Below are 17,401 nucleotides of genomic sequence, written 5' to 3' on the forward strand. Positions count from 1 at the left end.
ACCCGTCTCTCCACACACACACAACCCCCCACCCCCACCCCGGAGACAGCCCAGCGCCCCCCCCCTCCCCACCCCATGGAGCGCCTGGCTTAAGAGTTTTGTTTCAAGCACAGTCACAGGCTGGGAAGGCAGCTTTCCCCTCCCCCCCCACCCCACTCCCAGGGGCTCCCTATACCCTCCTCAGTGGGCTTGGGACACTCGCTGCAGCTGGGTATGTACAAGGAAAGCACCCTCGCGCGGCTAAGACGGGGTGGGCGTCGGGATCAAAGCACCCACGCTAAGATCTTGGGGGGGGGAGGGGGCAAGTAGCCAGCTGTTCCTCTCCCCCAACCCCAACCCCCAGTCCTCCCAACCTCCCACCCCGGCAGGGGGAAAGCCGAGCCAAGTGGTTCCGATAGTAGCGAGGCCCGACTAAAAGAGAAAGGAGAGCGTCCTTTAAAAAACGGAGAGATACCAGACAAGTCACCCAAACGTTGCAGAGAACGAGCGCACTCACCGTCAGTTGCGCGCTGTCCCTTTCCTGCCCTTCCCGGGCTCCTCCTGGCGGCCACCGCCCTCGCCTGCCCCAGGGGGATCCGCCCGCGCTCGCTCGCTCGCCTCCCTCCGCCTCAGGCCGGTTTCGCAAGATGGCGGCACTTCCGGGAGAGACCATCGAGACGCTCCTGGAGAGACGCGCAAAAAGGGGGAAAGGGGGAGAAAAAAAGAGAGAGAGAGAGGCGCGCAAGCGCGGTGTTTCTCTTCCCTCCCCTCCGTTTTACGAATGAGCGCGCTCAGCTGGTTCCCAGAGGCGAGGCGCCCGATCGCAGTTCTCCTCTGGCGGCTTGATGCTGCCTAGATGCCCGTCCCCGCCGTCCCTTCTCCGGCGCCCCCTCCCTTCCCTGAAAACTCTTCACGACAGCCTCGAGGGCCTTGGGAAGAAGGCCTGGCCGATCTGACCATGGTGATCTCCGCCGCTTTGGGCCCCGGGTTGGCCCGCCTCTTGTACTACCCGACCCTCTTGTACACGCTGGTGCGGGCGCGGCTGCCTGGCTCGCAACGCCCGTGGTTCAGCCGCATCGACCGCGCGGTGGTCTTGGGGGCCCTTCCGCTGCGGGGACGCTGCCGCCAGGTAACGAGCACGAGGGGCTGCGGGATCCCACGGCTGCCCCGCGGAGGCCACTCAGTCGACGGGGCTGCTCGGTCGCTTCCTTTAGCCGGTCGGGAAGTGAGGAGGAGGAGAAGAAGGAGGCATCCTTTCCCCGCAAGCTTCCCGGGTCCCTTGGAAGATATTTGAGGAATTATTTTTTTTTCGCCGTCCTTTGCTGCCCGCATCGTCCGGCCGGGGCGCTTTTCTGCAGTTCGGAAACGTCCGTGGCTGCCCTGTCCCGGTTTGCTCTGAGGGGATTTGGCGGCTCGTTTCTGGAAGACGGGAAGAACTTTTGCGGACGCCCCTGATTGATGCGAGTAGGGTGGTGGGGAAAGGGCGAGAATTGGCGCAAATGGAGGGAGGGATATAAAAATCGTTTACTCCGGTGGGTCTCGACCTTTTCTTCGCCACGGACCCCCTTTCAATGCCTTTTGTGGCCACGGATCCCCCAAGACTTAACTCAAGAGTTAAAATCATAACATTTCTTCAAGACCTTTGAGGAGGCTGTGATGACATCGCGACCCCCCTCCCCCCCAGAGGTCCATGGGCTACAGGTTGAGTGCCACTGGTTTACTCTTATAACCACGGCCTCCAACCTTTTGGCCACCAGGAACTAGTTCTTTGTGGGCTACCTGGATGATTTTGGTGAGGCTTTCCCCTCCCCCCCCATAATTAACAAGCAAATTGAGATGAGATGATTAAGGACAGTAAATCAGTTCCGTTATATTTGAACATCTCTCTCAGTGGAAAGAGGTTTTTCTGCACACCAGGAGGGGGATATGGTTTTTGCATGCTGCCTGCATGGGGCTTAGTGTGTTTGCGCCAGCCCACAGACCGGCTGTTGTGGACCCCTACTCTATAACACCAAGATAAGGTGACAAGCATTCAGTCACAAATTTGGTTTGAAAGGCTTTTTCTTGTACAGTACAGGTAGTCTCTGACTTACAACAGTTCATTTAGGGACCATTCAAAGTTTCAACACAGTACTGAAAAAAGTGACTTAGGACCATTTTTCACACTTATATGACCATTGAGGAATCCCCATGGTCATGTGATTAAAATTCAGACGCTGACTCATATTCATGACTGTTGCACTGTTCCAAGGTCACGTGATCCCCTTTTGTGACCTTCTGACAAGCAAAGCCAATGGGGAAGTCATTCACTTAACAACCATGTTACTAAATTTAAGAACTGCAGTGATTCACCTAACAAATGTGGCAAGAAAGGTTGTAAAATGGGGCAAGCCTCACTTAACAAATTTCTCAACACAGGAACACAAATTTTGGGCTCAATTGTGGTCGTAAGTCAAGGACTACCTGTATATTAATGCATTACCTTGGGCTAGGCTGTGCAGAGCGGGGGTATTAAACTACAGCTTGGGTTTTTTTGGCCAGCCAGGAAATATCAAAGGTGCCTCTGCCAGCCAAAAAAGGCCGTAGGGAGGGCAGCCCTGCAGGGACCCTGCACGACCTATTTGGCCAGCAGAGTGCTGCAGGTGGCAACACCTTCTTCACCTTCTCTTTAGCAACATCTGCCAACCAACTAGGTACCCTCCATGATTGGGTTATTTCCCCCCCCCCCATTTCCATCCAAATATTAACCAGGCTTAACTCTGCTTAGCTTCTAAATCCAAATAAGGAGAACCTGATGCTAAGCTTTGAACTACTGATATAATGTCATAAATACAGTTGTGTCAAAACTGATTAGGCCCCAATACAGCAAGGTGTCTATATCATTTTTCAAATCATTTTCTAAATAGAAGATACATCCATTTCCGCAGCCCGTTTTGGCTGGCAGAGTGCTATAGGAGGCAGCCCCTTCTTCACCTTGTCTTTAGCAGCATCTGCCAACTAGAACTAGGTACCTCCAAGATCTGGATGGCTGTTGTTCAGAAGAGCCAAAAATATCTGTCTTTGATGAGAAAGAGTGAGCTTCCTTGTATCACTGAATTTGTCATTTTTTTATCTTAATCTTTTACCTGTGATTGATTTAATTGCATTTTTTTTTACTGTTGTGAGCCACCCAGGATCATTGAGAATTGGGTGGTCTATCAATTTTGTAAATTATTATTAATATTAAGTCCTCCTCTAGGGCTGTGTCAGAGGTAGTAACAAAGTTGGACTGTTGGACAGGCAGTTTTTAGAGACATCTGGAGAAACCGTCAGTTCATTTAGGGACCATTCAAAGCTTCAACACAGTACTGAAAAAGTGACTTGTGACCATTTTTCACACTTACAACCATTGCAGCATCCCCATGATCATATGATTTACATTTGGATTCTTGACAAGTGAATCACATTTATGACAATTGCAATACCCCCGGGTCATATGGTCACTTTTTGTGATCTTCTGACAAGCAAAGTCAATGGGGAAGCTAGGTTCACTTAACAACTGTGTTACTAATTTAACAACTGCAGTGATTCATTTAACAAACATGGCAAGAAAAGTTGTAAAATGGGGCAAAACTCACTTAATAAATTTCTCAGCAACATAAATTTTGGCCTTAATTGTGGTCGTAAATTGAGGACTACCCAAACTTTTAAAAGAAGACTTCCTGACCTATCGCCTATTTCATTTGTTTTTATATCCATAGGGAAAGGGAAGTCTTAAGAGAATAGTAATAGTTATCTGAACTGGGAATCAGGGCATAGTTGGATTGGACCTGGTTAATATTTGGACAGGAAGTTCTTAAGGAATTCCAAGTAGAATAAACTGAAAAAATGAACAATTCAAGAAAAAATCAATTGTAAGCCACTTCAATACTATAGTAAAAAATCTGCATGGATGTATCCATGTAGTCACCAGAGTCTGAAATTGACTTATTTTTTTTATTGTAGAACATGCCCAATAAAAGAGCTGATATTCTCCGATACCTTACAGATTGTTGGCTACAACTTGCCAACTCCCTAGTCAGTTTAGAGATTAATTAAGAATTCTCAGAACAGTTATCATTACATATGGAGAATGCAAGTTGGATATAAACTAAAGCACATTTAGAACATGCTGTAAATCGATTCTTCTTGCAGTTGATAGAACAAGAGAATATCCGAGGAGTACTCACAATGAATGAAGAGTATGAGACTCGCTTCCTATGCTGCACTCCAGAGGTAAGACCTGCTCATCATCACCAGTATATCACTGAGAGGATGCAACTAACAATCAGTTTAACAGAGTACAAACCCAAGTAGAGTACCAATTCTTTGTGAAGAAACAATATGGTTTCATAACATATGTTTGACATAGCAACGTCCTAACCATATTTGCAAAAAAGCCAAGGCTTGATTATTATTTTTTCTGGTAGAGATTTGTAAGGAACAAATAATTTGGGATAGGAAAATCAAAAGGATTTATCCAAGCATGCCAATTAAGTTTGATGTGCTGAATGCAATCAAGTCTAGGAGATGCCCTCAATTTTACATACACCGTTACGAGGTTAAAAGGTGCACGAAAGAACAAATTGACACTACACAAGATTTACTGATTTTAGTCATCTCAGTTACAACAGTTCATTTATGCTCTGCTCCTATACAAAAGAGTCAAGCCCCATAGCAGCTGGGGACTCTACATGTCTTTAGTCTCTGCATTATGGAATTGAGACTATTTATGCCAGAAAGTAAATTTCCCTTTGTCTGGAATAGCTCTTCTGAATGCAAAGGGAAAAAATGCATCTTGAGCCTGCCCATGTCAAACACATAATGGTCATGCCTGCCATGGCCACCCATCTCAAAGTGACTCTGGGCAGCATACAACATCTTTTCCTGCAATCTACCCAATAGCTTCCTTAGTTTCTCCTTCAATCTAATTCTTATTTTGGGGTTAATTACAGGAATGGGAGGCAATGGGTGTAGAACAAATGCGGCTTAGCACTGTGGACTTGACTGGAATCCCTTCACTAGAAAATCTCCAGAAAGGTGTCAATTTTGTATTGAAACATCGTGAATGTGGAAACAGTGTCTATGTGCACTGCAAGGCTGGACGCTGTCGCAGTGCCACCATGGTTGCTGCTTATTTAATTCAGGTAAGAATGTTATTTGATGAACAGGTCAAAAATGGAATGGCAAAATAACCCTATTAAGAATAAACTGGAAAATGAACAATTCAAGAAAAAATCAATTGTAAGCCACTTCAATACTATAGTAAAAAATCTGCATGGATGTATCCATGTAGTCACCAGAGTCTGAAATTGACTTATTTTTTTTATTGTAGGACATGCCCAATAAAAGAGCTGATATTCTCGATACCTTACAGATTGTTGGCTACAACTTGCCAACTCCCTAGTCAGTTTAGAGATTAATTAAGAATTCTCAGAACAGTTATCATTACATATGGAGAATGCAAGTTGGATATAAACTAAAGCACATTTAGAACATGTTGTAAATCGATTCTTCTTGCAGTTGATAGAACAAGAGAATATCCGAGGAGTACTCACGATGAATGAAGAGTATGAGACTCGCTTCCTATGCTGCACTCCAGAGGTAAGTTCTGCTCATCATCACCAGTATATCACTGAGAGGATGCAACTAACAATCAGTTTAACAGAGTACAAACCCAAGTACAGAGTACCAATTCTTTGTGAAGAAACAATATGGTTTCATAACATATGTTTGACATAGCAACGTCCTAACCATATTTGCAAAAAAGCCAAGGCTTGATTATTATTTTTTCTGGTAGAGATTTGTAAGGAACAAATAATTTGGGATAGGAAAATCAAAAGGATTTATCCAAGCATGCCAATTAAGTTTGATGTGCTGAATGCAATCAAGTCTAGGAGATGCCCTCAATTTTACATACACCGTTCACGAGGTTAAAGGTGCGAAAGAACAAATTGACACTACACAAGATTTACTGATTTTAGTCATCTCAGTTACAACAGTTCATTTAATGACCGTTCAAAGTTAGAACGGCATTGAAAAAAGTGACTTGTGACCATTTTTCACACTTACAACCATTGCAGCATCCCCATGATCATATGATTTACATTTGGATTCTTGACAAGTGAATCACATTTATGACAATTGCAATACCCCCGGGTCATATGGTCACTTTTTGTGATCTTCTGACAAGCAAAGTCAATGGGGAAGCTAGGTTCACTTAACAACTGTGTTACTAATTTAACAACTGCAGTGATTCATTTAACAAACATGGCAAGAAAAGTTGTAAAATGGGGCAAAACTCACTTAATAAATTTCTCAGCAACATAAATTTTGGCCTTAATTGTGGTCGTAAATTGAGGACTACCCAAACTTTTAAAAGAAGACTTCCTGACCTATCGCCTATTTCATTTGTTTTTATATCCATAGGGAAAGGGAAGTCTTAAGAGAATAGTAATAATTATCTGAACTGGGAATCAGGGCATAGTTGGATTGGACCTGGTTAATATTTGGACAGGAAGTACTTAAGGAATTCCAAGTAGAATAAACTGGAAAAATGAACAATTCAAGAAAAAATCAATTGTAAGCCACTTCAATACTATAGTAAAAAATCTGCATGGATGTATCCATGTAGTCACCAGAGTCTGAAATTGACTTATTTTTTTTATTGTAGAACATGACCAATAAAAGAGCTGATATTCTCCGATACCTTACAGATTGTTGGCTACAACTTGCCAACTCCCTAGTCAGTTTAGAGATTAATTAAGAATTCTCAGAACAGTTATCATTACATATGGAGAATGCAAGTTGGATATAAACTAAAGCACATTTAGAACATGTTGTAAATCGATTCTTCTTGCAGTTGATAGAACAAGAGAATATCCGAGGAGTACTCACGATGAATGAAGAGTATGAGACTCGCTTCCTATGCTGCACTCCAGAGGTAAGTTCTGCTCATCATCACCAGTATATCACTGAGAGGATGCAACTAACAATCAGTTTAACAGAGTACAAACCCAAGTACAGAGTACCAATTCTTTGTGAAGAAACAATATGGTTTCATAACATATGTTTGACATAGCAACGTCCTAACCATATTTGCAAAAAAGCCAAGGCTTGATTATTATTTTTTCTGGTAGAGATTTGTAAGGAACAAATAATTTGGGATAGGAAAATCAAAAGGATTTATCCAAGCATGCCAATTAAGTTTGATGTGCTGAATGCAATCAAGTCTAGGAGATGCCCTCAATTTTACATACACCGTTACGAGGTTAAAAGGTGCACGAAAGAACAAATTGACACTACACAAGATTTACTACAAAGAATTAAAACCATGGGCCTTTTTTTCCCCTTTAAAAAGCACGATAGGAGCGTACAAAATCATGCATGGTGTAGATTTTTCTTTTGTCCACCCTCATTCATTGAAAATACCAGTTAAAGAAAATACATATTTATGCAATACATTTAACTATGGAATATACAGCTATTAGATGCATGGCTTTAAACACTCTTGCTGGCTTTATAGTGCTTTCTCAGTGAAAGGCAGCATCCTTTAAAAAAGCATGTTTGGGACCAGCAGTGACCCCATGTTCACTGCTGTTAGGTTCCCAATTCATCTGGTTGATTGCCATGTGACACATGTAGGATGAGACAGTACTTTCGCTGATCCAAAACTTTCTGCTTTTTAAGGTACTTGATCCGATTGCTGCCTTAATTTACAATACTGTACTTACCTCTATTACTTCATAGTATCATCTAATGTTCCAGCCTTATTAGCCTCTTTTTGAAGTCTTCCTCAATGAGCTTTTAATTATGTTGAAACAGTCATGTGTTATTCTAGATGAATGTTTATTTAATTAAATGTATATGGCCACCCATCTCAAAGCGACTCTGGGCAGCATACAACATCTTTTCCTGCAATCTACCCAATAGCTTCCTTAGTTTCTCCTTCAATCTAATTCTTATTTTGGGGTTAATTACAGGAATGGGAGGCAATGGGTGTAGAACAAATGCGGCTTAGCACTGTGGACTTGACTGGAATCCCTTCACTAGAAAATCTCCAGAAAGGTGTCAACTTTGTATTGAAACATCGTGAATGTGGAAACAGTGTCTATGTGCACTGCAAGGCTGGACGCTGTCGCAGTGCCACCATGGTTGCTGCTTATTTAATTCAGGTAAGAATGTTATTTGATGAACAGGTCAAAAATGGAATGGCAAAATAACCCTATTAAGAATAAACTGTTCAAGATGTGAAAGACAAAAATGGGATTCACTTAAATGGAAGGGTCTCGCAGAACTTTATCTTCCTAGGCGCTTCCCAGTTATAATGCTGGAATATACTGCTGTAGTTTAACAATAAATAAAAATTACATTTGGATTTTGTGGCCTCTTGTAGGTCCATCACTGGACTCCTCAGGAAGCAATTGAAGTCATTGCTAAGATTCGTCCTCATATCATTGTTCGCCATAAACAGCTGGAGTTATTAGAGGATTTTCATAAGGCTGTAACTGATGAAAATCCTGCAGTCACAGCCGAAGCCGACAGATACAAAACACCAAGTACCACAGAATAAGCAAAGAGACAACCACTGAAAGATATTCAGGATTCTTCTCTGAAAAACATCTGGTTCCTAATTTATTGTTTAGGAGCAAGTTATCAGTCAGTGTTTCTATTCTTGTAGAATATGAGTTTTAATTACTGCCTGCTTCGCAATCAACAGGTGAGCATGCGTTGCCTTTTATACTGTCTCTATGTTTGATTACTTTAGAATAGATGCTTCGGACTTCTTGACAATGCTTTCTCAGATATAAAATATTATGAAATCATAGTGCTGTTCCAGTAAAGGCCTTTATTGAGATTTGCACCCAGAGTTCTTACAGTATGTATAAGTGAGATTGACACCTAATATTGGGATATTGATTCAGTTCAATGATGACAAGGGTAATTTTGCTATTCATATCAGGTGGAAATGTATTAACAGCAACCCCTTCTTGTCCTAGAAAAACAAGAAATTGCAAATATGTATTACCGGTACTTAAAATAATTCTACCTCAAAAGTTGTCTTTTGCAGTTATAATTAGAAGGACTTTATAGGAAATCACTTATTGGAGAGATATATTTGAAAAATTGTAAAAATCACAGCATGTGCCCTAGCTTTAGATGGCTTAGTAGAGTCTAGTAGAGTTTGGCTACTTAGGACTGCTGCTAGAAATGGGTTCAGGCCTTGACTTTGGGAGGCAAGAAGCTGACCAGTAGGAGAAGCAATGCTAACAATAATTCAGCCATAACCCAGATTCACTAATTAAGTGCTAGTGAAAATAAGTGTACAACTAAGATGTTGATACTTGTGAAAAGTAGGAAGCCTCTCTAAAATACGATGATCAGCCTCAAGAAAACAGCTATGAAGATCTATGCATCTCTCTGACCTACGGAATGTCATGTTTCCATTGTCCAGGCCCTGAAATATCCTGGCTTTCAAGCCAACACAAACTGCAAATTTGTAAGTAGCACTTTGAGGCCACGGGTGACAGATACCACAGAGGTGGCTGGATTGAGTTTGAAAGTGCTGGCGTCTCCCTTTTTGTAACAGTCTCGGAAGATGTAAATGTTACCATTGCAACTGGCAATTTTCCAAGGGGATGGGACTGAACTCCACGCATCTGCCAAGCAGAGCCGAGTGAAGCTATCCAGCAGAGGATTATAGCACAAAAGAGAATCTCCCTGTGCTACTATGAACACCAGATCCTTGTACACAGCAGCATGCATGCACCCTGCAAAGGGTAACACATAAGGCTTCACATAACACTTCTCTGTTTTAGTGTCATAGCACTGAATCAGCCGAGAGGGTTTAGTAAAAAAATCAGCATCATTCTCTTCACCACCCAACAAGTAAATGACACCATTGAGATTCACGCCTGCAGCCCCAGACACTGCTACTTCCAGCTGGCTTGTTTCTGTCCACACATTGTCTTTCACTTTGTAGTATATGATGGCATTAGAGAGGATGTCTTGCAATGTTTTGCCGCCCAATGAATAGATTGCATCTTTGTTGAGTACAGAAACCAGAGTATGTTGAAGCCTGTCTCGGGGCAGGGGAGCACACCATTCCCAGTCTATTGTAGTGTTGTTGCATTTCCACATGCGCCGTGGAATGGATCCTCCAACGACATAGAGATCACTGCCGTGCTTGCAGGCTGCAGTGATCTGATGGCACAAACTGTTCTGACCGCTAACACTAATGGAGTCGTCATCAGCACAGTGCAAGGAGACAGCAAGGGAATGTGTACGAGAGGATTCCTTTCCAATCAGATAGATATGAACATTCTCTCCAATTTCCTAATAAGGAAGAAAGGGAACTTTTGTTAGCCTTGCATACATTAATCAAAAGGGTTAGGCTAGAAAGCAAAAGACCACGAGTACAAGTTCCGCCTTAGCTATAAAAGCCAGATGGGTCACCTTGGGCCTCTCGCAGCCCAACTCACCTCACAGGGTTGCTATGGAGAAAATAAGAAGAAGGTGTGTTGGATATGTTTGCCACCTTATTTGTAAAAATAATAAAAGGTGGGATAGAAATAAATAAAATCATGTGTCTAGGACTGGAAATACATAACCAAAATTAAAGTATTTTTCATACTTTAGAGATTAGCCATACTGTTCCAATCTCTTTGGAAGAACAAACTATTTAAAAGCTGAAAGGAAATGGTGATGTTTCAGTGAATATTATTCCAAAAGAAGGGAAAAAAACAATCTAATGCACTTCTGCAGTTAGTAATTCCTGAGCAAGGAAGGGGACACAGTCTGAACTCAAATCTTATGGGATGGGCAGATACAATATGGGGAGCACATGACTCTACCTTTAAGCTTGATTGCAGTAACTCTAAGAAACCTGCCCGCTCTTCTTTATTGAAGCCAATCCAGGTGTCTATTGCAGCTGTAGGATTCTGAGAGCACGGGACCCCATCTGAATGATTGCAGAGGTAAACCAAACACACACTCTAGTAAAAATGGCCAGAACAAGTAATCTCCTCAGATCCTTTTCCATCCATTTAAACTGCCTTTGAATACTATAATTCCTATCCTACAAAACTCAAGAAGGTGCTCTATTTTTCAAGACTACCCAATTAATGTGTGACTCACCTGGGAAATGTGACTCAACACTGCCTAAAGAAGCACATTACCTTCCTCTTGTTCTTGCACTCTTGTTCAAATACCAGATTTTTATTTTGAGTAAGATATTCTCAGATTTTAATATTTTTTGTTGCAGTTCATAAATTAATTATGAATATGCACTTTCAATGTAATACAATGCAATGCATTGTAATGTTACTGTAATGAGGTCCATTGTTAGATGTAGTCCCAGCCTTGGCTTCTTAATCATCAGTATAGGTGACTATTGTGGAAAAGTCTATGTTGTTTGGCTGATCTAATTACAACAAAATCAATGGCTGTAAAAGCCAGCACGATTAAAAAGATTGTAGTTTAAGAAGAGAATCACTAGTCTAGATATAAGGAAAAATATAAATAAGCTATACATAATTAAGGGTAAAGTTAGTTTTCATGTACTTTATAATACTTTTGGAAACTTCTAATACCTCTGCTATTAGATTTTGCATATAATACTTCATTACAAATGCTTATATGTCATGTTTATAGTGATGTTTCACATAGCTAATAAAAATAAAATACAACAAAAAGAAAAATGGATTATTTGTTTGCTCTCTGAGCATGGTTGTTTCTTTGCAGGCATTTCATTACTCAGCTAAATAACATCAATGTAAATAATTGTGGGGTTTGCCCACATCTCTGCTAAAAGTGGCATAGTAAGCTACTGTATATAAACAGGGAGCAAACCTCACACTTATTTGCATCAATTATGTTACCTAATTGGATGATGAAATGTCTGCAAACAAGCACCAAACTCTACAGAGCTATAACGTGCTCCTCATCACTTGTAGTGAGCTATACATACTCTCTTCTATTAAAAAGAAAAATCATAAAAATAACCAATATTAAAAAGAATTACACAGTAAGATACTGTCAAAGATAAAACAATGTAGTTCAGCATTCATGTCCAAAAAAGGACACATGGAAAGTTACATAAAATTTTACTTAAGCCAATGAAAAGGCAAAATGAACCTCCCACATAGCAGGTAGTTCTAATCTTCACAGATAGTTTTAGAAAAAGCTTTCTTTGAAATTCAGTTTCTTAGATTACAATTGAGGCCTCTATAATGATCTTAATGTATGGATAGGTTTAAACAGAACCCTAAATAGTATAAGGTTATAAATGTCATAGCAGCATCTTTACTTGGTTAATAAACAGATTTATATGGCTATTCATCTCATTACTAGAACTCTGCTGTGAATAGACACCATTCTGAAACAGACAAATAAAAGTTTTAAAAATACAATTGGGATTCATGTAAAAATATCACTAGCATATAGCACGTACATGCTTATCCTGGTTCTAGTTACCGAGAGCCACTGAGAGATGGAGGGTTCTGACAGATACACCACCAACCTCTCAGTCTTTCCAGCATAATCAACATAATCTCAGTAATATAACCTGTCCTAAAACCCAACTGAAATAGATCCAGATGATCTGCTTCTGCCAAAACCCTTTTGAACTGGACCTAGAAATAATAAGGGAGTACTATACTTGTTTTTCTAATGGACTTTATTCTCAATGCTAGTCTCTAATCATTCTGAGCAGTGAACTGTTGAACAATAAAGGATTAAAGTAAATTCTATACAGGATTTGACTTATCCAATTGCAGGGCAATTAGACAATGTATAAACACAATATCCGTCTTCTTTACAAAAACGATTATCTAGTACACCATTCATAGCTCTGCTGTCAAAACTGAGTAGCCAGAGTCAAAACTGTAAGGTTTACTTTTTCAAGAAAAATTCTACCTCATCTATTATAAAATGCACCTCTAAGTTTAAGAATCTCCATACATACAGTCTAAATGTTGTGCAAAGTTGAATTTTTTAAAATCATAGTTTATTGATGAAACAGTTGCCCAGTTTACACTTTATACAAAACCACAATGACTAGTGTCACATATTGCAGTATCCCCTCAAATATGATTGTGTGCAATGTGTGAACCTAATCAATTTTGCCAAGTCTCATCCACAGCAATATTGCAGAAGACAGTTTATTGCATTGAAAGCTGAAAAAAGTTCAGGAGAAACAATGTGGAGGTATTTCTCCTGACCCTGTATTGACGTGACAGTTTAAACAAATCTTTTATCTATCCCAAAATAGAGCTTGAACCTGAATTAGGCCATGAATCAGAGTAATAAATATATTTAAAATGAATTGGAAAGCCATCATTACCATCATAGATCTTAGTAACTGACTTACCTGAGACAATGTCTGTCAGGAAACGAAGAGGAAGGTGCAGAAACTCCTCTGTTTCCTGAAGCTGTGCTAAGTATGATTTAGCACAATGTTTGGCTGCTGTGTAGAGCTCTACATCGCTATGCTGATCAGCCAACCACATAATCTGCAAACAATTTTTAACTTGCACTGTTCGAGCCAAGAAACGAGAACACTCCTCAAAAAGAGCAGTTAGCTGGTACATATCTGCCGCTTCATACGTCTCCTGCAAATAGTCTGCCCTTAATTTCACAGTTCCATGGTAAATATAGTCTACCACAAGTTGAAAGACACTCTCACTAACATCTTGTAACTCAATGACACGGTTGTGTGCCTCCTTAAGGTTGGAAGTGAACATAGAACGAAAAAAACAGCTTTGAGCTGAAAGGACTAGGCGGTGCAGTTGGAATTCTTGTAAAATATCACTAGCATATAGCACGTACATGCTTATCCTGGTTCTAGTTACCGAGAGCCACTGAGAGATGGAGGGTTCTGACAGATACACCACCAACCTCTCAGTCTTTCCAGCATAATCAACATAATCTCAGTAATATAACCTGTCCTAAAACCCAACTGAAATAGATCCAGATGATCTGCTTCTGCCAAAACCCTTTTGAACTGGACCTAGAAATAATAAGGGAGTACTATACTTGTTTTTCTAATGGACTTTATTCTCAATGCTAGTCTCTAATCATTCTGAGCAGTGAACTGTTGAACAATAAAGGATTAAAGTAAATTCTATACAGGATTTGACTTATCCAATTGCAGGGCAATTAGACAATGTATAAACACAATATCTGTCTTCTTTACAAAAACGATTATCTAGTACACCATTCATAGCTCTGCTGTCAAAACTGAGTAGCCAGAGTCAAAACTGTAAGGTTTACTTTTTCAAGAAAAATTCTACCTCATCTATTATAAAATGCACCTCTAAGTTTAAGAATCTCCATACATACAGTCTAAATGTTGTGCAAAGTTGAATTTTTTAAAATCATAGTTTATTGATGAAACAGTTGCCCAGTTTACACTTTATACAAAACCACAATGACTAGTGTCACATATTGCAGTATCCCCTCAAATATGATTGTGTGCAATGTGTGAACCTAATCAATTTTGCCAAGTCTCATCCACAGCAATATTGCAGAAGACAGTTTATTGCATTGAAAGCTGAAAAAAGTTCAGGAGAAACAATGTGGAGGTATTTCTCCTGACCCTGTATTGACGTGACAGTTTAAACAAATCTTTTATCTATCCCAAAATAGAGCTTGAACCTGAATTAGGCCATGAATCAGAGTAATAAATATATTTAAAATGAATTGGAAAGCCATCATTACCATCATAGATCTTAGTAACTGACTTACCTGAGACAATGTCTGTCAGGAAACGAAGAGGAAGGTGCAGAAACTCCTCTGTTTCCTGAAGCTGTGCTAAGTATGATTTAGCACAATGTTTGGCTGCTGTGTAGAGCTCTACATCGCTATGCTGATCAGCCAACCACATAATCTGCAAACAATTTTTAACTTGCACTGTTCGAGCCAAGAAACGAGAACACTCCTCAAAAAGAGCAGTTAGCTGGTACATATCTGCCGCTTCATACGTCTCCTGCAAATAGTCTGCCCTTAATTTCACAGTTCCATGGTAAATATAGTCTACCACAAGTTGAAAGACACTCTCACTAACATCTTGTAACTCAATGACACGGTTGTGTGCCTCCTTAAGGTTGGAAGTGAACATAGAACGAAAAAAACAGCTTTGAGCTGAAAGGACTAGGCGGTGCAGTTGGAATTCTTTGCCGTCTACAGAAATGGTGACATCAGCAAAGAGCTCATCTTCAAGGCACAACTTCATAATTCCTTGGGCCACACGCCTGGAATGTGAACGATCAGTGAAGGTATAATTCATAAAGTAGTTTTCCTCATTTGAGGAATTTCCAGTATCCCCTGTTGAGGAACCACCTGTCTCTTCCAGTGAATCCATGTTGTTGCTGTGATTTGACCTCCAGTAATCTGAAATGCAATAGACATTGGGAATTCTGGTATTTTGTGCCTTAAGTAAATCAATCTAATGTTAAATTTATTTAAAATAGAATTTGGGAAGTGGAAAAATGTACCTTACTGTGTAAGAGTTAATTATTGGATAATGATTTTTGCAATTTCTTAAAACTGCAGCAGGAATCAATTTTTTACACAGTACATAATACATTTTATTTATAAGATCTCAAAAAATAAACCATGTATCTCAAAAGACACCAGGTATGTTTGGTAGTGAAGGTAAAAGCGCTCCGTGCACCTTTGGTATTTAGTCATGCCAGCCACATCTTCGGACATCGCTGGCTCCTCGGCTTAGAAACGGAGATGAGCACCACCCTTATAGCCGGAAAATGACTAGCATGCATGTGCGGGGGAACCTTTACCTTTACCTTATGTTTGGTAGTAGATAATCACTAAGTATCATATTTTATGAACTATATATTAAATACATTTAATACTTCATAAATACATTTAATATACTTCATATACATGAAGTATATTAATATACTTCAAAGTGTGTACTTCTGTTTAGATAAAAAAACAAGCAAATAGAACATAAGCAAATACCAGAACAAAAAATAGAACTTAGCTATAATGTTTATGAGTTCGTGAGAAATATACTCAGACAAGTGTCTTCAGTAAGTTCATGTAATTGGCAGGAAATTTTGTGTTTCTTTCGCCGCGAACTTAAAACTTATTTATTTTGTATGGCTGGACTAGCCTGATTTTTATTTTTATTGGATGGGTTTTTAAAATTTTGTGATTTTACGGGGGAATACGTTTTTTAACATTTTGGGCATTTAAATTAGTTTTTTAAGGGATGTTTTTAATTATTGTGTGTATTTATATTTTATCTGCCTGTTCACCGCCCTGAGTCCTTCAGGAGAAGGGCGGTATACAAATTAAAATATTATTATTATTATTATTATTATAATTCTATCACAGAGATTATCAGTTACATTTTCTGTATATAAAATTCAATACAAAATCAAGCCCAATGAATGCTGAATGTTTTATGCATAATTGTATATGCTAACATCTACTGACATTAAACAGCCTTGAAATAAATTCTGTTTTTAAGGTGCTAGTTTGCAGTCTGCCAAATACATGCAGGAATAATTATAACTGTAAACATATTCAAGCCATATCCACTGTGGGCTAAAAACACGGTTGGGTCACTCATGCTTTGAAGTGTTAAGCAAACATTTAAGTACTCAAACTATGGAGGCTATGATTGGTTTGCAGTAGCCTAATATGTAGTTAGATTTTTAAAGCATTACTTTTTTTTCCTTACACTGTACGAAGTAGACCATGAAGCAACAAGTTATTTCTAAGAAGAAGAAAAAAGAATAAGAGGATAATAAAGTATTGGCGGATTAGAAACTATCCAATCCGATGCACAGTAAGACCTAAGAACTCGTGATCTCCAAAGTGGGCTTAATAGGATTGCAGGAGTCGACTACTTTAGTTCTGGGGTGGTTGTGTGTATTAGCACGTAAACAAACGACAACCAAGGCCATGAAATCATGCTGGGCTGAGCGCTCTCTCCTGAGCAGCGAGCAGAAAGCTTGGATCGAGCCCAGGCTCGCGGAACTTTCTTCAGGGCTGCCTAACCGCCGTCTTCCACAACAGCACCAACATGCCGCCACTTCGCAGAATTCCCGCCGCGCCCACCCACCCCCCCAACACCGCCCCACCTGCGGACGGCTACCGAACCTTCCCGCCCCCTCAACAGGCAAGAAACCGCCCCGGCTTCGGCCAACGGCAGCTCTTACTTGCGATTCCCCCCTTCATTCCGCCGTCTCGGGACTGCACGGAGGGATCGGTCGTGAGGTACAACAGGAGGAGCTGCTGCGCTTCCCGATTTCGAGATGAACATTCCCGGAAGCCAGCTCTCGGTGATGGTCCGAGCCGCACGCGACTTTCATTTCCGGATCATTTTTTGACCGTCAGGCGCGTGATTGGCTTTCTGCAGGTGAGGGGGAAGCGC

The 17,401-nt window shown here is 40.5% G+C and overlaps 3 protein-coding genes across 11 annotated transcripts in view; 1 reads left to right on the forward strand and 2 right to left on the reverse strand.

Annotated features, from left to right (window-relative positions):
* Positions 1–768, reverse strand: part of CELF1 (CUGBP Elav-like family member 1) — a 51,819-nt gene extending 51,051 nt beyond the window's left edge. The window contains exon 1 of one of the 8 annotated variants that reach the window (XM_058161830.1): positions 497–768. In XM_058161830.1, the coding sequence (XP_058017813.1) occupies positions 497–652 (156 nt within the window). In that variant the 5' untranslated portion in view covers positions 653–768. The remainder of the gene's footprint in view (positions 1–496) is intronic. The other 7 variants (XM_058161831.1, XM_058161832.1, XM_058161833.1 and 4 more) reach the window with 7 other exon arrangements.
* Positions 635–8,824, forward strand: PTPMT1 (protein tyrosine phosphatase mitochondrial 1). Its single transcript, XM_058161851.1, is given in 5 exon segments — positions 635–1,108; positions 4,153–4,233; positions 4,953–5,144; positions 8,393–8,517; positions 8,519–8,824. Coding segments are annotated over 5 exon segments (741 nt in total). The 5' UTR covers positions 635–835; the 3' UTR covers positions 8,589–8,824.
* On the reverse strand, positions 8,801–17,345 carry KBTBD4 (kelch repeat and BTB domain containing 4). 2 transcript variants are annotated; one of them, XM_058161846.1, is made up of 4 exons: positions 17,187–17,345; positions 14,743–15,387; positions 10,851–10,957; positions 8,801–10,332 (listed from the first exon to the last, which is right to left on the reverse strand). In XM_058161846.1, the coding sequence occupies exons 1-4, from the start codon at positions 17,203–17,205 to the stop codon at positions 9,472–9,474; spliced, it is 1,632 nt and encodes a 543-aa protein (XP_058017829.1). In that variant the 5' UTR covers positions 17,206–17,345; the 3' UTR covers positions 8,801–9,471. The 2 variants fall into 2 exon arrangements, with proteins under 2 accessions (XP_058017829.1, XP_058017828.1); XM_058161845.1 differs by lacking the exons at positions 14,743–15,387; positions 17,187–17,345 and adding an exon at positions 13,367–13,789 and having other exon boundaries at positions 8,804–10,332.
* Between the last annotated feature and the right edge of the window lie 56 nt (positions 17,346–17,401).

Source organism: Ahaetulla prasina, chromosome 1 (genome assembly GCF_028640845.1).
Source record: "Ahaetulla prasina isolate Xishuangbanna chromosome 1, ASM2864084v1, whole genome shotgun sequence".
NCBI lineage: Eukaryota > Metazoa > Chordata > Lepidosauria > Squamata > Colubridae > Ahaetulla > Ahaetulla prasina.